The sequence below is a fragment of the Ovis aries genome, chromosome 11, assembly GCF_016772045.2.
Source record: "Ovis aries strain OAR_USU_Benz2616 breed Rambouillet chromosome 11, ARS-UI_Ramb_v3.0, whole genome shotgun sequence".
Classification (NCBI taxonomy): domain Eukaryota; kingdom Metazoa; phylum Chordata; class Mammalia; order Artiodactyla; family Bovidae; genus Ovis; species Ovis aries.
This window is the reverse complement of record NC_056064.1, coordinates 17063466-17084632: the sequence shown is the minus strand read 5'-3', so window position 1 is coordinate 17084632 and position 21167 is coordinate 17063466. Positions and strand designations below refer to the sequence as shown.

Genomic DNA, 21167 nt, shown 5'->3' with positions numbered 1-21167 from the left:
GGGGGGACGGGACAACGAGACGGAGACGGCGGCGGCTGGTCCCGCCTCTGGCCTTGGTCTGGCCCCCGCCCCGCCCCGCCCCGCCCCGTCCTGTCCCCGCCTCCCGGCCTCCCCTCCTCCCCGCCCCGCCAGCCGAGGAGCCGCCCCCGCCGGGGCGCAGGCCGCCGCCTCCTCACCTGGGCGGCGCGCACGCGCGGGGCAGCCGGCGGGGGCGCGCCCCGGGCCCGGGCCCCGGCGGCGGGGCGGCAGCGCCCTCTGGGGACGGTCGCTGGGCGCTCAGCGGGGCGGTGCCGAGGAGTGCGGACGTAGGAGGTGGGTGGAATCAAGTTTCCAGGATTGCTGCCTCCCGCCCGGGGCTTGGTTCAGTTCAGTCACTCAGTCGGGTCCGACTCTTTGCGACCCAAAGGACTGCAGCACGCCAGGCTTCCCTGTCCATCACCAACTCCCGGAGCTTACGCAAACTCAAAGTCCATTGAGTCGGCGATGTCCTCCATCCATCTCATCCTCTGTCGTCCCCTTCTCTCGCCTTCAGTCTTTCCCAGGGATTTGGTAGATGCCAACAAAGTTAACAAAAGTAGCTCGTGGAGCTTCTCACGTGGATGATTCATGATGATTCTGACACTCGGCTGCGATGCTCTCTCCTGATCTGCCCACATCCTCTCCATCCTTCAAATGATGGTTCACATTCAGACTGAGGCAGTAATAGTAATTAGCTTGTTGAGGGGACCAAAAGTGCTCAGAGTTTTTCTGAGGGACTTAGAGAAGTTAGTTACTTGCCACAGGCTGCTTAAGTGGTGGGGAAGCTGCAATTTCATCCAGGTCATTTGACTTTTGAGCCCCAGCGTTTAGCCACCTGGCAGATTGCTTTCCTTCTCGGTGTTCCCTGATCCATTTTTCTCTTCCACCTGCCTAAGAGTGGCTTTCCACTTGGCTCAGTGGTAAAGTGGTAGCCTGGGTGGTAGCGTGGCTCAGTCTCCACCTGCCAATGCAGGAGATCTGGGTTTGATCCCAGGGTCGGGAAGATCCCCTGAAGGAGGAAATGGCAACCCACTCCAGTATTCTTGCCTGGAAAATCCCATGGACAGAGGAGCCTGGCAGGCTATAGTCCATGGGGTTGTGAAGAGTCAGACATGACTAGCAACTAAACAAAACAATGACAACTCAGCTTGTCATCAAGTATTACCTTATATTGTTGTTTTTCATTTATGTATCTTCTCCCTGAGATTATTGTAGGCTTCTTGAGCATGGGATGGTGTCTGAAATGTTTCCGTCTCCCCCTTGGCACCCACCAAGGAGCTGTTGTATGGCCTTGCACACGTCCTTATGAAATGCACAGTGATCCAATGGGATAGAATGAGTTTTAAGTGGTCTCCAGTTTATAGGTATATTGATCCTGGAAAATTCCTTTGGAACCCAGACTGCATTTTCTCAGTGAAAGTCTATCATAAATGGTTTCTAAGGCAGCTGCACTGCTTCGGTCCTTTGTTTCTATTAGGACCGTCTACAGTAAGTCCCCTACATTCGAACCTTCAAGTTGTGAACTTTCAAAGATCTCCAAGTGTGTTCCATCAGTGTCAGGTGTAAGCGAAATTGCAGCTTGCCCTCCGTCTCCTATTGCTGACGATCCTTCAGCTCTACCATCTTCCACCTCTTCTCCCACCTCCAGTCAGTAACTCTTCTTGTGCGTTCACTCAATGCCAGCCCATGTGTGCTGGCTGTTCTGATGTACTACTGTATTTTTCAAGGCACTGTACTGTAAGATTGAAAATGTTTAATTTTTTGTCTTTGTTTTTTGTGTATTATTTTTGTGACAGGTATTATAAACCTATTATACTATATAACCAATTGTGTTAGTTGGGTCCCTAGGCTAACTTGGTTGAACTTACAGGTTGGACTTACAAACACACTCTCAGAATGGAACATGTTTGTATGTAGGGAACTTACTGTATTTCAAAGCCTCCTAGCAAATCTAGTAGCCCCCAAAGACCTGGCCGGACTCCAACACTATGGCTGAATGTGAAAATGAGTAAACCAGACCTAAGGACCCTGCCTCACTGTCTGCTTCAGTTGCCAACAAACCACCCTGGCCAAGAGAGAGAAGTAGACAGCTTGATCACCTCCCAAGGGAGCGTATCTGCCATCAGAAAGTCACACCAGTCTCTGTCACAGGCAGAGCCTAGTGGCAGTCTGAGTACCATAAGTAGCTTCCCATCTTCAGAAGGCGCCTCCCTGGATCTCAGTGTCCTCGTTTATGGAGTAGGACCTCTGGGCTAGGTACTTTCCAAGGTAGGACTGGCCTTTGCTTGAGCCATTTTTGTGGGTGAGTCAGTAGCTAAGCAGGTGATTGCAGAAAGTATGATACATTCTTAAAATGTTTTCATTGGTACATTTTAACATAAAATAGAATTTAAAAAAAAAAAAAAAGAGGAAGAAATCCCAAATTCTGTGCAATTGGGAGCAACTAGGGACTCATTAGAAATGATCACTGAAAAGTGAATGGCTATGTGTTCCCTGAACCCTGGTATTGGTAGAGCAAAAGTGGTGGGATCTGTGGGAGCATATAGCTGTGGTTTTCAAATGGCCAAAGCAAGGGGACTGCTGTATCTATCCGTGTCTTACACAGGAGCTGAATGTATAAAACATACACACAACATATGCAAAGGGTATTTTATCAATTTAAAGCCCCAAATTAGTATATAATCAGGCATTGAGACCAGTGAGGCTCTCTTGATGAACCCAAATCTGTCCAGTGGGGCTCACTGTCACCTTAAATCAGCCTCAGGATTTCAATTTACTTTCTTATGGATGTTTTGGTTGTACGTGTTGTTAGTCGCTCAGTTGTGTCTAACTCTTTTGCTACCTCATGGACTGTAGCTCACCAGACTCCTCTGTCCATGGGATCCTCCAGGCGAGAATACTGGAGGTTCTCGTTTCCTTCTCCCGGGGACCTTCTCAACCCAGAATAAAACCCAGGTCTTTCACATTGCATGCAGATTTTTTACTGTTTGAGCCCCCAGGGAAGCCATTCAGTTGTACAGTACCAAGAAAATGCTGATTGACATGGCTAATCAGTAATTTGTTACTGGTACAGTTTAACATCTATCTGAAAGGCCAGTGCATGCCTACCATCTCATTTATTAGTTTCACATTTATGAGACGTTCCAGTATACTTAGAAATGGCAGGAGAAACTGAACCCTGCGGTCTGCACTCATACAAGGTAACACAGAGCTAATAAATTAGCTCATTATTAATCTCCTTTGTGATAAAAATTTGGATATAAACATTTAGATGTGTAGGTTTGTGTTACAGCTTCAGTTCAATTCAGTTCAGTCACTCAGTCATGTCCGACTCTTTGCGACCCCATGAATCGCAGCACACCAGGCCTCCCTGTCCATCACCAACTCCCAGAGTTCACTCAGACTCATGTCCATCAAGTCAGTGATGCCATCCAGCCATCTCATCCTCTGTCATCCCCTTTTCCTCCTGCCCCCAATCCCTCCCAGCGTCAGAGTCTTTTCCAATGAGTCAACTCTTTGCATGAGGTGGCCAAAGTACTGGAGTTTCAGCTTTAGCATCATTCCTTCCAAAAGAAATCCCAGGGCTGATCTCCTTCAGAATGTTACAGCTTAAAATGTACAGCTTAAAATGTACTAAAAACCAAAATAAAAGTTAACATTGCAAATTGTTTAGTCATGTCCAATTCTTTTTAACCCCATGGACTGTAGCCCATCAGGCTCCTCTGTTCACAGGATTTCCCAGGCAACAACAGTTGAGTGGGTTGTCATTTCCTCCTCCAGGGGATCTTCCCGACCCAGGGATCAAACCTGCATCTCCTGGATTGCAGGCAGATTTTTTACTGCTAACTTAATTCTTAACAGCTAACTTCTCTTCATTCCTCCACTTCCTCCAGCAAGGCTTCTATGGTCTTCTAAGTCAGGTCGGCTATCCCTCCTCTGTGACCCCACAGCACCCTGGAAGCGTTACCCTCATTACAGGCTGAATGCACCCAAATGAACCTAGTATTGTCCATCTCCCTTACTAGAGTGTTAGGACCTTGAGGGCTGGAAGCTGTGCCTGGAAAGTAGCTCTGACCCCTAATGGCACCGTGCTTAGCATGTGAAGCTCTAATAGACTATTACTTGATGAACGGACAGGGAATGGTCCGAATCTGTGGGTTATGTGAGGTTGGAAATCCACCCTCATTGGTAGATTTTCTGCATTAAAAATCTGTTCTTTGGGACTTCCCTAGTGGTCTGGTGACTAAGAATCCACCTGCCGATGCAGGAGATGCGGATTTGATCCCAGGTCTGGGAACTGAGATCCCACATGCCAAGGGGCAGCTTAAGCCTGGTGCTGCAATTACTGAATCCTTACCCTGGAGCCCGTGGTCCACAACAGTAGAAGTGTGCACCGCAACGAAAGAGTAGCCCCCCTCTTCGCAACTAGAGAAAGCCTGTGTGCAGCAACAGAGACCCAGGGCAGCCTTAAATAAATTTTAAAAATTTTAAAATCTGTTCTTTGTGCAGCATTTATCTTCCTCATCTCCTGTCCCTGGAAGCAGGTCTCAGGGCTCCGTTCACTTCTGTCCCAGAGCCAGGCCTGAACGCTTCTTGTTCACACTGAACAAAAAGCCGTTGTTCGGCTTTTGCCACCTACTGGAGAGGATCTGCTCTGGGTTCCCCCGAAAAATCAACTCTGAGTTTTCCACAGCACATATTTGCTCCTCTGGTTCTACTTTCCTGGAATGCTTCCAGGCTGCCCCACCTTCTTCCTCTTCACCAGGTGCGCTGTGTCCAGGAAGACTGCTCAGCAGAAGTCCCACAAGACAGAAGCATGAGGACCAGGAAGAAAGCAGTCACACAACGTATTCAAAGGGCATCTTATAAATTTATTGCATTTGCACATGCGTGCTAAGTCGCTTCAGTCATGTCTGACTCTTTGCGACCCTATGGACTATAGCCCGCCGGGCTCCCCATCATGCCCTCCTCCAGGGCATCTTCCTGACCCAGGGATCAAATCCGCCTCTCTTATGTCTTCTGCATTGGCAGATGGGCTCATTGGCGCCACCTGGCAAGCCTCAAGTTTATGGTATGCTGCTGCTGCTGCTGCTGCTGCTAAGTCGCTTCAGTCGTGTCCGACTCTGTGTGACCCCATAGACAGCAGTCCACTAGGCTCCTCTGTCTCTGGGATTCTCCAGGCAAGAATACTGGAGTGGGTTGCCATTTCCTTCTCCAATGCATGAAAGTGAAAAGCAAAAGTGAAGTCACTCAGTCGTGCCCGACTCTTAGCAACCCCATAGACTGCAGCCTACCAGGCTCCTCCGTCCATGGGATTTTCCAGGCAAGAGTACTGGAGTGGGGTGCCATTGCCTTCTCCAAGTATATGGTATGCTGCTGCTGCTGCTGCTAAGTCGCTTCAGTCGTGTCCAACTCTGTGCGACCCCAGAGATGGCAACCCACCAGGCTCCCCCGTCCCTGGGATTCTCCAGGCAAGAACACTGGAGTGGGTTGCCATTTCCTTCTCCAACGCATGAAAGTGAAAAGTGAAAGTGAAGTCGCTCAGTCGTGTCCGACCTTCAGCGACCCCATGGACTGCAGCCTTCCAGGCTCCTCTGTCCATGGGATTTTCCAGGCAAGAGTACTGGAGTGGGGTGCCATTGCCTTCTCCAGTTTATGGTATAAGCCTCAATTATTCTAAAGCAAAAATAGAAAGGCAAATTTATGTTGCACAATAACTTCATAATGCACTTGTAACTATATGGAAATGATATGAAGCTTGCTGCTGTAGATATTTGGTTGGCCAAAAAGTTCATTTGGGTTTATCATAACTACTTCTGGAAAAATCCAAACAGACTTTTTGGCCAACCCAACATTATCCGAAACATATCCCAAGTTACAAACCCTTGGGAATTCCCTAAGGGACCAGTAGTTAGGACTTGGCACTTTCACTTCGGGGTCGGGGTCGGGGGACAGGTTTGATCCCTGGCTGGGAAACTAAGATCCCATTAGCCTCGAGGCACAGCCAAAAAAAATTTTTTTTTAAATTTTTATTTTCACTTCATTTTACTTTAAAATACTGTATTGGTTTTGCCATACATTGGCATGAATTCGCCACGGGTGTACATGAGTTCCCAATCCTGAACCCCCCTCCCACCTCCCATCCCATATCATCTCTCTGGATCATCCCTGTGCACCAGCCCCAAGCATCCTGTATCCTGCATCAAACATAGACTGGCGATTCGTTTCTTACATGATAGTATACATGTTTCAGTGCCATTCTCCCAAATCATCCCACCCTCTCCCTCTCCTTCAGAGTCCAAAAGTCTGTTCTATACATCTGTGTCTCTTTTGCTGTCTCACATACAGGGTTATCATTACCATCTTTCTAAATTCCATATATATGTGTTAGTATACTGTATTGGTGTTTTTCTTTCTGGCTTACTTCACTCTGTATAATCGGCTCCAGTTTCATCCATCTCATTAGAACTGATTCACATGTATTCTTTTCAATGGCTGAGTAATACTCCATTGTGTATATGTACCACAGCTTTCTTATCCATTCATCTGCTGATGGACATCTAGGTTGTTTCCATGTCCTGGCTATTATAAACAGTGCTGCGATGAACATTGGGGTACATGTGTCTCTCAATTCTGGTTTCCTCGGTGTGTATGCCTAGCAGTGGGATTGCTGGGTCATATGGCAGTTCTATTTGCAATTTTTAAGGAATCTCCACACTGTTCTCCACAGTGGCTGTACTAGTTTGCATTCCCACCAACAGTGTAAGAGGGTTCTCTTTTCTCCACACCCTCTCCAGCATTTATTGCTTGCAGACTTTTGGGTCGCAGCCATTCTGACTGGTGTGAAATGGTACCTCATTGTGGTTTTGATTTGCATTTCTCTGATAATGAGTGATGTTGAGCATCTTTTCATGTGTTTGTTAGCCATCTGTATGTCTTCTTTGGAGAAATGTCTGTTTAGTTCTTTGGCCCATTTTTTGATTGGGTCATTTATTTTTCTGGAATTGAGCTGCATAAGTTGCTTGTATATTTTTGAGATTAGTTGTTTGTCAGTTACTTCATTTGCTATTATTTTCTCCCATTCCGAAGGCTGTCTTTTCATCTTGCTTATAGTTTCCTTTGTTGTGCAGAAGCTTTTAATTTTAATTAGGTCCCATTTGTTTATTTTTGCTTGTATTTCCAGAATTCTGGGAGGTGGGTCATAGAGGATCCTGCTGTGATTTATGTCAAAGAGTGTTTTGCCTATGTTCTCCTCTAGGAGTTTTATAGTTTCTGGTCTTACGTTTAGATCTTTAATCCATTTTGAGTTTATTTTTGTGTGTGGTGTTAGAAAGTGATCTAGTTTCATTCTTTTACAAGTGGTTGACCGGTTTTCCCAGCACCACTTGTTAAAGAGATTGTCTTTACTCCATTGTATATTCTTGCCTCCCTTGTCAAAGATAAGGTGTCCATAGGTGTGTGGATTTATCTCAGGGCTTTCTATTTTGTTCCATTGATCTATATTTCTGTCTTTGTGCCAGTGCCATACTGTCTTGATGACTGTGGCTTTGTAGTAGAGCCTGAAGTCAGGCAAGTTGATTCCTCCAGGTCCATTCTTCTTTCTCAAGACTGCTTTGGCTATTCGAGGTTTTTTGTATTTCCATACAAATCTTGAAATTATTTGTTCTAGTTCTGTGAAAAATACTGCTGGTAGCTTGATAGGGATTGCATTGAATCTGTAGATTGCTTTGGGTAGTATACTCATTTTCACTAGTCTTCCAATCCATGAACATGGTATATTTCTCCATCTATTAGTGTCCTCTTTGATTTCTTTCATCAGTGTTTTATAGTTTTCTATATATAGGTCTTTAGTTTCTTTAGGTAGATATATTCCTAAGTATTTTATTCTTTTGTTGCAATGGTGAATGGAATTTTTCCTTAATTTCTTTTTCTAGTTTCTCATTATTAGTGTATAGGAATGCAAGGGATTTCTGTGTGTTGATTTTATATCCTGCAACTTTACTATATTCATTGATTAGTTCTAATAATTTTCTGGTGGAGTCTTTAGGGTTTTCTATGTAGAGGATCATATCATCTGCAAACAGTGAGAGTTTTACTTCTTCTTTTCCAATTTGGATTCCTTTTATTTCTTTTTCTGCTCTGATTGCTGTGGCCAAAACTTCCAGAACTATGTTGAATAGTAGCGGTGAAAGTGGGCACCCTTGTCTTGTTCCTGACTTTAGGGGAAATGCTTTCAATTTTTCACCATTGAAGATAATGTTTGCTGTGGATTTGTCATATATAGCTTTTATTATGTTGAGGTATGTTCCTTCTATTCCTGCTTTCTGGAGAGTTTTTATCATAAATGGATGTTGAATTTTGTCAAAGGCCTTCTCTGCATCTATTGAGATAATCATATGGCTTTTTATCTTTTGTTAAAATGGTGAATTACATTGATTGATTTGCAGATATTGAAGAATCCTTGCATCCCTGGGATAAAGCCCACTTGGTCATGGTGTATGATCTTTTTAATGTGTTGTTGGATTCTGATTGCTAGAATTTTGTTGAGGATTTTTGCATCTATGTTCATCAGTGATATTGGCCTGTCCTTTTCTTTTTTTGTGACATCTTTGTCAGGTTTGGGTATTAGGGTGATGGTGGCCTCATAGAATGAGTTTGGAAGTTTACCTTCCTCTGCAATTTTCTGGAAGAGTTAGAGTAGGATAGGTGTTAGCTCTTGTCTAAATTTTTGGTAGAATTCAGCTGTGAAGCTGTCTGGACCTGGGCTTTTGTTTGCTGGAAGATTTCTGATTACAGTTTCAATTTCCGTGCTTGTGATGGGTCTGTTAAGATTTTCTATTTCTTCCTGGTTCAGTTTTGGAAAGTTGTACTTTTCTAAGAATTTGTCCATTTCTTCCACGTTGTCCATTTTATTGGCATACAACTGCTAATAGTAGTCTCTTATGATCCTTTGTATTTCTGTGTTGTCTGTTGTGATCTCTCCATTTTCATTTCTAATTTTATTGATTTGATTTTTCTCTCTTTGTTTCTTGATGAGTCTGGCTAATGGTTTGTCAATTTTATTTATCCTTTCAAAGAACCAGCTTTTGGCTTTGCTGATTTTTGCTATGGTCTCTTTTGTTTCTTTTGCATTTATTTCTGCCCTAATTTTAAGATTTCTTTCCTTCTACTAACTCTGGGGTTATCCATTTCTTCCTTTTCTAGTTGCTTTAGGTGTAGAGTTAGGTTATTTATTTGACTTTTTTCTTGTTTCTAAGATCCCATAACCCTCGAGGCACAGCCAAAAAATTTTTTAAAAATAAAAAGGAAGAACTCCTGAGCTAAGGGAGGTTCTTATCATTGGGATAAGCCATCACTGTCAGCATCCTGTGAGTCACCAGACAAGGGCTGTCCCAAGAACGCATCCTCTGGAGTGGGCATGGAGCCACATATTTAAGGCCTCAGGAAAGACAAAGTCAACTGGTAAAGGAAGACACAGCCCGAGACTGCCTCCAGAATTTTCCTTGCCTTCAATAACATAGTTTCTGCCTGTAAACATTTCACTGGAATCTATCCTTTCTGCTAATTATAGAAGTGCTTATCACATGGAATTGAAGTTGGCTTCCAGGCATGGCCCTAAACCCCCTAGGACACAGGCCATGCCTTACTTATCTTCTCTCTAGCCCTCAAGCTGTGCCTGATGCCCTTTAGATATATATATATATATTTATTTATTTATTTATTTTATTTTTGACTACGCTGGGTCTGTGTTGCTGCTCAAAGGCTTTCTCTAGTTGTGGTGAACGGGGGCTACGCTCTAGCTGTAGGGTGCAAGTTTCTTACCTCAGTGGCTTCTCGTGTTGTGGAGCACAGGCTCTAGTCCAGGTGGACTTCAGAAGTTGTGGCCTCGGACTCAGTAGTTGTGACTTGAGGTACCTAGAACCCAGGCTCAGTAGCTGGGTGCACTGGCTTCAATGCCCTGAGGCATGTGGGATCGTCCTGGACCAGGGATTGAATCTGTGTCTCCAGCATTGGCAGGTGGATTCTTAACCACTGGGCCACCAGGGAAGTCCGATATTTCTTGAGTCAAGTAGGTGAGTTAATTAGTGAGCAAATTTGTTTGTAAATGGAGTGTGTTGGTGTAGGATTAACTGTTAGGGAGGATGTGGCATCTCTCTATGTCCTGCGCCAGAAAATCACTAACTTGAACTCTTTGAGCCGTTGGAAGGAGTCCTAGAGCTAGAAAATTTGGGAATGTGATAGGAACCCACAAGAGGGAAAACAAAGAGGTACAATCAATTCATGGATTGATGGCGTCTTAAGGCAGCATGTCTCACATTTTAAGATGTATAAGAATCACTTGGGATCTTGTTAGGAATGCAGGCTCAGGTCCCACCTGAGTAGATCTGAACTCACCAGATTGCAGTCTGCAGGTTAACAGGATCCCCAAGTGATGATTCTGCCGCCAGCCTGCTGACCAGACTCTGAGTAGCAAGATAGGAAGTAGGAAGCATAATGGCCATGTAATCAAACACAAGCAGCCCTTTGCAGATGGGGAAACTGAGGCCCAGGAGGAGCTGCTGACTTTGACTGAGTCAGAATGAGGCACTGGTAGAGCAGAAACCTGAACTTACGTCTTCTGATTTGGGTAGTGGATCGTTTCCACTAGTCAGCATGAATATTCACTCATAAAACAATGTGTGTGTGGTGGGGGGGAGGGAGAGTAAAGAAAAGAGACAGCAGCCCCCTAGATCTCCTCTGGGTAACCCCAGGGCCTCCCCACCCCATTTCTATTTTTTTATTTTTTTTTTAATTTTTATTTTTACTTTATTTTACTTTACAATACTGTATTGGTTTTGCCGTACATTGACATGAATCCGCCATGGGTGTACATGAGTTCCCAATCCTGAACCCCCTCCCATCTCCCACCCCATATCATCTCTCTGGATCATCCCCATGCCCATTTCTATTTTTTAAAAAAATTTTTGGTCACGCTGTATTTTGTGGGATCTTAGTTCCCTGACCAGGGGTTGAACTCATCGCTCCTGCAGAGGAAGTTTGGGGTCTTAGCCAGTGGACCACCAGGGAAGTCTCCCTACCCCATTTCTAAGTGTGTTTGTGTGTTGGGTGATGTCCTCCTTTTCCCTGATGCTCCTTTTTCTCTTTCTTTTAGAAGCTTGGAGTAGAAGCTAGAAAAGATATCGCTAGGGTCAGGAAAAATCCAATTCTTTTCTTCCCTCCACTGGACAAAGTAGCAAATAGTACAGATAACATCTACCATTAATATCTGGTTATTATCCATAGAACTGACATTCTGGAAAGAGTATGACATCATACTCAAGTGACAGCTTCTAATCTACCTCCCAGAGCCCCTCTCTCCTCCCACCATTCACCCAAGGTTTCTTAACTGGTGAGCGGCAGCTGTACCCCTCTCCTAGAATTAAGAGCATAAAATAAGGTAATGTTAAAATTAAAGTGCGACCCCCTGACTTTTTCTAGTTAACTGGATGAATTCTTCAGACTCTCTACAGACAGAAGTCTGGGATATTACTCAGCCATGAAAAGGAATGAAACCGGGTCATTTTTAGAGATGTGGGTGGACCTCGAGTGTGTCATACAGAGTAAAGTAAGTCAGAAAGAAAAAACCAAATGCATATATGTGGAATCTAGAAAAACAGTACAGATTATCTTATTTGCAAAGTAGAAATAGACACAAAGGTAGAGAGCAAATGTATGAACACCAAGGGGGCAAGGTGGGGTGGTGGGAGGAATTGGGTGATTGGGATTGACATATACACACTATTGATACTATGTACGAAATGGATAACTAATAGAACATGTTATATAGCACAGAGAACTTTACTTAATGCACTGTGGTGACCTAAATGGAGAGGAAGTCCAGAAAAGGGGATACATGTAACTGGATGGCTGATTCACTTTGCTGCTCAGCAGAAACTATAAATAACACAACACTGTAAAGCAACTGTACTACAATAAAAATTAATTTAAAAAAAGCAATATCATGAGTAGTGCTTCTCCTAATTCTGACAACCTGAACTCTAAAAAAATTGATGCAGGAGAAATTTTTCAATGATTTAAAAGTAGAATCCACAAGACCTGGGAGACCTCAGAGGCCATGTGATCCAGTATCCCACCCAATGCCTGAATCCCCTCCACCGTATGCCACAATGCCTGGATCAACCTGGACCAGGTGACTCATTAGGCCTCTTCTGCACCGTGAAGACGCCGCCATACAAAAGTAAGCTCTCCGCCCTTTTATTCAACCTCCCCCTTTAATCACCGCCCAGACTCTCTCCATGCCCTGCATGTCAACCTCTGTCTCAGCCTCTGCTTGTGTTACTCTCCCCATGTATGAGCTCGCTTTGCCCTTTGCATCTGCTCTTCCACCAAGAGAGGACCAGGATGTGGTGAATTGCAATCAAGGAGGGTCGCCAAGGTCATAGCCAGTGAAAGAGGAGCCTCCTGTTTTTCTTGAGCTGACCTGCCTTTTAGAGTTTCTATCCAGAGAACCCTATTTTCTCTGCTCTCTTTGCACTCCGCCTTCTCAGCATTGGGGTCAGTGTTGGACTGTGCTATCTCTTAGCCACGTCACAGTCACTTTCCCCTAGCGTCCCTCACCTTTGCAAGTCTCTATTTAGCCCTTCTGTATGGAATAGGATGGGCTTTCCAGGTGGTACTAGTGGTAAAGAACCCACCTGCTAATGCAGGAGACATAAGAGACTCAGGTTCCAACCCTGGGTTGGGCAGATTCCTGAAGGAGGGCACAGCATCCCATTCCAGTATTCTTGTCTGGAGAATCCCATGGACAGAGGAGTGCGGCAGGGTACAGTCCGTGGGGTCGCAGTCAGACATGACTGAAGTGACTTAGCGCATACACACACACACACACACACGGAATAGAGTAGAATTATCCCCACCCTCAAGAGGCAGAGATAGCAGAGAGGTGCCCAAACTTTAGATACCTGTACTGGTGGCATAGGATAGGGGCTGGGGCTCTTCATTTTAGTAAGCAGTCCAAGAGATTCTGCTGCAGGTGGGCAGGGGGCCCAACTTAGAGAAATATTGATGGGAATGTTGGTGTCAGACATATTGGCACTCAATTCCTAGCTCGGCAACTTGCCACCTGTGTGACCTTGAACATCTTAGGTCATCTTGATAAGCCTCAGTTTCCTTATCTTGGTTAAAGAGATGAGAAAACCCATCTCCGAGTGTTCAAACCATGAAATGAGATGATGTCTATAAGGTGCTTCATATAATTCAAGGCAGATAGTAGGCACTCAATGAATATGAGCTAGTGTGGCAATTAATGTAGTTGCTTCCTTTATCTTCAGAATAGGGAAATGATTAGCAGGTAATCATTAATTACAAGTTCTTTTTAGCAGACTGAGATTTTTCACAGATGCTGGTGAGTCTTCTGATCACCCCCTGATGATCCTCTGTGTGAGTTTTGTGATCCCATTGGCAATTTATTACCATACCCATGCAGAGCCACAGGTCTGACACTTAGTAGGGTATCGAAATTTGCCCAGTATTTTGCAGTGAGAGAATGCCATCTGGCCAGGCCTTCTGTGCTACATTCCCATGGCAACACCACATCTGATCTTCTCACCCTTCCCCTAAATGCTCTGCAGCATCTTAACATCATGACACTGATTCAGTTCCTTCCTGGCCTGAGCCTTCCTGCTACCCAGCTCCAGTGAAAAGTGCATGTGTGTTCAGTTCTGCCCAACTCCTTTGCTACCCTATGGACTGTAGCCCACCAGGCTGCTCTGTCCATGGGGTTTTCCAGACAAGAATACTGGAGGGGCTTGCCATTTCCTCCTCCAGGGAATGTCCCAATGCAGGGATGGAACCTGCATCTCCTGCGTTGGCAAGTGAATTCTTTACCACTGTGCCACCTGGGAAGCCCCCCGCTCCACAGTGAAGAGTCCCATCTTGCAAAGCCTTGATGATACTTGCCAGTTTTTACTTACTTCTTTGCATTAAAATATCCAATTCACTTCATCCTACAATATATGCTCTAGGCATATATTATGTTTTTAAACAGAGAAATGAGAGAGGAAGCTGGTGAAAAGCAAGGAGGAGTTGGAGGGGTAGGTGGGATGTGACTTTGACAACCAGGTAAGAGGGAACTGAACACGACTTAAGCGACTTAGCACGCACAAGAGGGAACAACCTTTCCTTTCATGGAAGGGTTCAATTTAGCTTCTGCCGTTATCAAATGATTAATTCAGAAGAATTGAGCCTACACTGTGGATAAGTTACATCCCAAGTTCTCCGTCAATGAAGGGTACATGTAGCAAATGCACCAAGAACACACGGGTAATAACAAGGGTCGTGGGACTCTGGCGTTCAGGTTTGGAAAGTGGCAGAGCGTGGGGTTAGAAGCAAAGGTTGAGGGGCTGATTCTGAGACTGAGGCACTGATGTGGCCTCAGGTAAGTCACATCAGTCCCCTGAGTCTCAGTTTCCTCTTCTGTAGAGTTCGAGTAATCCATACTAATATCTTACCTTGTGATGTTGCTATGGTGATTAAGCGAGATGAACTACCTAGCGTGGTGGAGGTCTGGGACATAAGGTTCCACACAGGTAGGCTGATAGTACTTCCTACTCACCAGTCCCTCCACTGAGGGTTTGACACAGCTCATAAGCAGGTGGAAATGGGAAGAGTGTTCACTTCTGGTCCTTTCCGTCTTTAGAATGCTGGTTCTTTGGTGTCCTCTTATCTGTTGCTTTGTGTCGGGCTGGTCACGTCCTTGTAGCTGAGCTGATGTTCTAATTTCAGGGAGTTCATGGCCTCTCTATGTACAGTTTCTCAACCTTCAGTTTGAAGCTACAGTGACTTGCTGGCTTTGCCCATCCAGGTTTGTCTCCTGAATTCCCAATTGTATTTGCATAACCAGGCACGCACTTGCCTTTTAAAAGAGACATTTCTCTCCCAAGGCAAATACAAATACATACACGGAGCCTAAGGATCACGTCTATGAAGAGTTTCTCCTCCAACCCTGGCTCTGCTGTAGTTGCTTTAGGAAGGCCTTATAGACTAGAGGTCCCCAACCTTTTCAGTTCCAGGGACCAATTTCGTGGAAGACAATTTTCCCACGGACCAGGGATGGGGGGATGGTTTGGGGAAGATTCAAGTGCATAACATTTATTGTGCACTTTATTTCTAATTATGCCTCTGATCTGACAGGAGGTACTGGCCCGTGGCCCAGAAGTTGGGGATCCCTGCTATAGACCCATGAATCCCAAATCTGGCTGCTCATTAGATTCACCTGGGATGCTTTAGAAAAACAGCTTCCATTTCTGGTCATTTTGAATTGAAATCTTCATGGCTAAGAAATACCTGAAGTTAGGCAGGTTGTATGACCCTAAATGGCCTCCCTGGTGGCTCAGCAGCAAAGAATCTGCCTGCAATGCAGGAGATTCAGGTTTGATCCCTGAGTTGGGAAGATCCCCTGGAGAAGGGATTGGCTACCAGTTCCAGTATTCTTGCCTAGGAAGTTGCATGGACAGAGGAGCCCGGTGAGCTACAGTCCATGGGGCCACAAAGAGTCAGACATAACTGAAGGGATTTAGCATGACGCAGAACAACAATGATCCTAAACATGAGAAAAATCATTGAATTGTATACTTTAAATGGATGGATTTTTATGATATATGAATTATATCTCAATAAAAATTTGCTTTAACTAAAAAAAAACAAAACAAAACAAAGAATGACTTCTGAGATAAGCATTGCCTGGTTAATGGATGGCTGTTACATCAAACAGGATGCTATCTTTCATGTGGGATAGAGCCAAAGAACGCTTGGAGTTTCCCACCTCACACTCCTTCGGGAATGTAACCCATGCCAGCTTCAGACCTTGAGGTCTAAATGTATCTAATAATATCGAATAAAGGTCTAATAATTCTCTTGAGGATTTTGAAAGCCTTCATCTCTTGCAGGTGCAGTCACTAATGACCGATTTTGTTAGGAATGATTGCCCTCCAACACTTCCTATAAAACCTCTTTGGAACGTGCCCTTACCTACAGCCAGTGCTCTGAGCTACCAGCGTCAGGATAAGCCTTCCACATGCACTTCATCTGCTTACATGGCCTGCAGTTCCCTAAGAGGAAGCTCACAATTTCTATCCCAGCCAAAGAGAAGGATGAGTGGGTCCACTCTGCCACTGGGAAGAAGAGGAGGAAAAAGAAGGAGGCATATTTTAATTACATGGGGAAACTCTTAAAGCAAGTGAGTTGGGACTCTATTTTTGGAAGCTTAGATGGCCAAGATGGATATCATGCTAGTGGCCCTGGGGGTGACCTTGACCTCACCTTCTGATACAGGAGTCCTTCACACATTGAGTTCCTGAAAGGTCGGGTGCAAACAGCTGCTATAAACTGGATCTGCAGATGGCTGCTATCTTTTTCTGCTTGCCTTTCTTTCTGTTGGCAGCAACTCCGAACACCTGAGCTCTTGGTGTCTCCTTTTCTTGTATTTGTTGACAGCCAATCTGTAAATTGATTCTCAAACGTCCCCCGCCCCCCACCACCGCTTTTCCTGCAGAGACGGGATTTGCCACCTTGTCTGTTCTGTTGCTTTGAAGGGTTGCAAATAATTAGGTTTTCATTCAATGGTCCTCTGTACTTAGAAATTTCTTTTTAAAATTTTTACTTATTTGGCTGTGCCGGGTCTTAGTTGCGGCATGAAGAATCTTTTTTTTTTTCTTAGTTGTGGCATGCAAACTCTTAGTTGCCGCATGTAGGATCTAGTTCCCTGACCAGGGCTTGAACCCAGGTCACCTGCATTAGGAGCACAGAGTCTTAGTCACTGAACCAGCAGGGAAGTCCCTGTCTTTAGACATCTGTTTAAGTGTGTAGACACTCATTCCTTTTCTCCTGCCCACCCATACAGGCGCCCCTGGCATACAAATTCTAGAAAACAAAGTCAGCAAAGTCTTCTCCTTCAAGAGAAGTTATAGGGAAGAGAACAAGGAGATTCTCTGAAAGATGTGTTAAGGCTTGATTTGGGATATCACTTCTCTTTTAAAAATTGTTTATTTTATATTGAAGTACATTGATCTACCATGTTCTGTTTCAGGTGTACAGCAAAGTGATTTAGTTTTACATATATCTTATTCTTTTTCACATTCTGTTCCCATGTAGGTTACTACAGAATATTGGGGAGAGTCCCCTGTGCTATACAGTAGGTCTCTGTTGATTATCTATTTTATATTTAGCAGCAGCAGCAGTAGTGTGTATATCAGAGAAGGCGATGGCAACCCACTCCAGTACTTTTGCCTGGAAAATCCCATGGATGGAGGAGCCCGGTAGGCTGCAGTCCATGGGGTCGCGAAGAGTCAGACACGACTGAGCGACTTCACTTTCACTTTTCATTTTCATGCATTGGAGAAGGAGATGGCAACCCACTCCAGTATTCTTGCTTGGAGAATCCCAGGGACAGGGGAGCCTGGTGGGCTGCCGTCTATGTGGTCGCACAGAGTCGGGCACGACTGAAGCGACTTAGCAGCAGTAGCAGCATTGCGTATGTGGTAATGGGGTTTTGCTTCTTCGTGCCAGTGAGGCAGGGCTGACTGTTCATACCTGTGATTGTACCGACACCCCCTGTATTCCAGGAGTATTGTCTGGAAACTGTTGTTTATCCTGGAAGGAGGGAAAATGAGATTAAGGAAAGACAGGAGAAGGAGAGAAGGTGTGTAGTCAGAACAGGGTTCTCGGCCTCAGCACTGTTTACAATGGGGTGGGGTCTGTCCTGTGCACTGTGGGATGCTGAGCAGCACCCCTGGCTTCTACCCACTAAATGCCAGGATCTGCCTCCCTCCTGCTTGTGACAACCGAAAGTGCCCACAGATCTTGCCCAGTGTTGCCTGGAAGGTGAAATCACCCCCAACTCTGAGCTCTTTGCAGATCATGCATTGTGCTGAAAAGGTCCGGGGTGGGAGAACGTAGACTAAGCAGTCTGCTGAGCATTTGTTTTCCCATGGCTTGTCCTTAACCTTGTGGGTCTGGCAGGCCACTCAGCTTCTTCAGGCCTCCAGAGATTCAGGTCTGTGCCCTTGGGTCGGCCTTTCAGGGTGCTGTGGGCATAAAAGCAGATGTTGGTTGGCTAAACCTACTGAGTGCTTGCTCAAGTGCCAGCCAGGCCTGCTGCAGGAGCTCAGCTGAATACGATGGAAGTTCTGTTGGAGAGGTGCTCACTTGTTGCATTTCACAGCCATGACTTTGTGGCTGAGAGGAGGTGCTCCAAAGCCAGACGGCCTGGGTTTCTACCCAGGCTCTGCCACTTACTGGCTGTCTGACCTGGAGCAAATGACTTTCTCTGCCATGGTTTTCTCATCAGTGAAATAGAGAATGGAAATACCTCCTCTATAGGGTTGTTATGGCTAATTGAGAAAACCTCTTTAAGACCCTTAGAATACTGCCTGACATATAGTAAGTACTCAATAAATGTTATGTTTTTTCCTCTAGACCAGAGGTTCTTTAACATTAGACCCATGGACCTTTTAGGGGGGTTCTATGTATGGGTTCTATTAGATCTAGGAATTCCCTGAAGTTATATGTAAAACTGGGTGTCTGTCTCTGTGTGGGTGTGTGTTGTGGGGAACATTGAGGAAATATCTGTAAATTATGAAAACTAGGAGAAACTTTTAGGATCCCACCTCGAAACTTCTCCTTTCTCAAGAAAAGAAACTGAGGCCCAATGTGAGACTATGACTTGCTTACTTGACCTCTCATGTCCAAACAATTAGGATTAGAGCCCAGGATGGCAGATTCTCAGGGCAGCACGCTTTAGACTGTTCCTGCTGCCTCTGGAACTTCGGACAAGGATGCTGATAATATAGGCAGCCTGTGATACAGGCTCTGAGAGCAAACGTGCTCTGGTCCTCAGTTGGCAGGACTCGGGGGTGGTTGTGTGGAATGCAGATAAGCCCAGAGGTGAGAGTTGGGGCAGAGTCTTAGAAGAAGGATGGGATTTGAAAGGTGGCGTTGAGCGTGGGCCTGGGAGGTAGAGGTGATACAGAGTAGCACAGGACCTGGAAAACATCGCGACGCACCTGAGGAGGAGCAAGCATTCCCTGCTAGGCTGGAGAGACTGTTGGAATAAGGAAGAAAGGCTGGAAATTAAGCAGTGTTAAAGTTAAATGCTCACTGGTATGAATATAGAGTTTGAAAGTATTGCTGTTATCGTCCAGTCGTGTCTGATTCTTTTTGACCCCAAGAACTGCAGCAGCCCAGGCCTTCCTGTCCCTCACCATCTTCTGAAGTTTGTCCAAGTTCATGTCTTTTGCATCGGTGATGCCATCCAGTCATCTCATCCTCTGATGCCCTCTTCTCCTTCTGCCCTCAGCCTTTCGCAGTATCAGGGACTGTTCCAATGAGTCGGCTGTTTGCATCGGATGACTAAAATATTGGAGCTTCGGCTTCAGTACCAGTCCTCCCAATGAGTATTCAGGATTGATTTCCCTTAAGATTGACTGGTTTGATCTCCTTGCTGTCCAAGGGACTTTCAGGAAAAAGTGAAAGTATACTGGAAGCTAAAGCTGTTTCGCATCTTCAGAAGGCGTTGGGTGTTAACTCTGGTTCCATTAGGAAAAATCAAGACACAAAAGTTGAAGTGACCAGAGTTAGCTGGTATTATCCAGACAAAAGTTGTCTTTCTCACATTGCTACAAATCCCCCTCCCCTGCTCTTTCTCAGAAAGAGCTGACAGTTACAATGGCTTAGTTTCCTCCATCGCATGCCTCCCATTGGCCCTCTGGGTGGTCTGCATGGTGGAAGCCATGGGCGGGGTGTTGGACCATACGTTCCTGACTATGGGAGCCTTGACTTCTGTGTCTCAACATTATGCTGCTTCTGTCCCAGGGCCACCCAGACTTCAGTGGGTGCTCCTGGATCTTGGATGCCCTGAGAGCGCTGGAGGATTGGCAGCTGGAATGGATTAGCCTGGAGGCGGTCAGACTGTCCCTCTACAACCACAGAAGAACCGTCACCAGCAGAGAGATCCTCGAGGCAGTCCAGCAGAGATGCTCTCAGAAGACCTTGGGAATAAATGAAGTAGCTCTCCATGGCTCTGTTGTTGAAATGATTGCACTTGTCCAAAAACAAAAAATTGGGTCTTTTGGAGGGTTGAGTTGAAAGACAAAGTATCTGAGAAGTACCCGCAGAAGCAGGGGTCTTGGTGTGACACACTTGGTCTCTGATCTCATGGTTTTAGCCCCTGATTTAAGCTGTGGAAAAAATAATAAAGGAAAGGCACTTGGTCTTGTGTGTGTGTGATGCTTGTTTATGGTTAAAAATTTTTTTCTCCACTGCTTTGAGTTTAGTTATTGTATTTTTGGACACAATTCAACCTATCACGCTCTGGACTTACCCTTGCTCCCTGTACTCCAACTCCGGGCGTGGGGATGGGGGTGCTGCTGCGTTGATAGGAACTGAGATATTGTTTTCTTAATGTAAGCACCTGTACTTTGACTTATGGAAACTCAAATATAGAGGAAAAAGGAGTCTGTTTGCTCTTTGAATATAAGACTCATGACATTGGTTATCTATGTAGCACCTAGAATACCAACATACGTAATGTGTGGTTTGGAGTAAGAAATGGCAACCCACTTTAGTATTCTTTTAACTTCATGCAGCCATGACATTAAAAGACTCTCGCTCATTGGAAGAAAAGCTATGACAAACATAGACAGTGTATTAAAATGCACTGATATCACTTTGCTGACAGATCCTTACAGTCAAAGCTGTGGTTTTTCCAGTATTTATGTATGGATGTGAGAGTTGGACCATAAAGAAGGCTGAGCATTGAAGAATTAATGCTTTCGAATTATGGTGCTGGAGAAGACTCTTGAGAGTCCCTTGGATTGCAAGGAGATCAAATCAGTCAATCCTAAAGGAAATAAACCCTGAATATTCATTGGAAGTACTGATGATGAAGCTCCCATACTTTGGCCACCTGATGTGAAGAGCAGTTCATTGGAAAAGACCCTGATGCTGCAAAAGATTGAGGGCAAGAGAAGAAGGGGGTGACAGGGAATGAGGTGGTTGGATCGCATCACTGACTCAAAGGACATGAGTTTGAACAAACTCCAGGAGATAGCGAAGGATGGGGAAGGCTGGAGTGCTGCAGTTTGTGGGATGGC

General features: G+C 45.1%; 1 protein-coding gene across 1 annotated transcript; it reads left to right on the top strand.

The window, feature by feature from the left end:
* The first annotated feature begins 16049 nt into the window (after positions 1–16049).
* On the top strand, positions 16050–20285 carry LOC132657392 (histone H2A.N). Its single transcript, XM_060395225.1, has 2 exons — positions 16050–16255; positions 19888–20285. The coding sequence occupies exons 1-2, from the start codon at positions 16094–16096 to the stop codon at positions 20158–20160; spliced, it is 435 nt and encodes a 144-aa protein (XP_060251208.1). The 5' UTR covers positions 16050–16093; the 3' UTR covers positions 20161–20285.
* Positions 20286–21167: the final 882 nt, after the last annotated feature.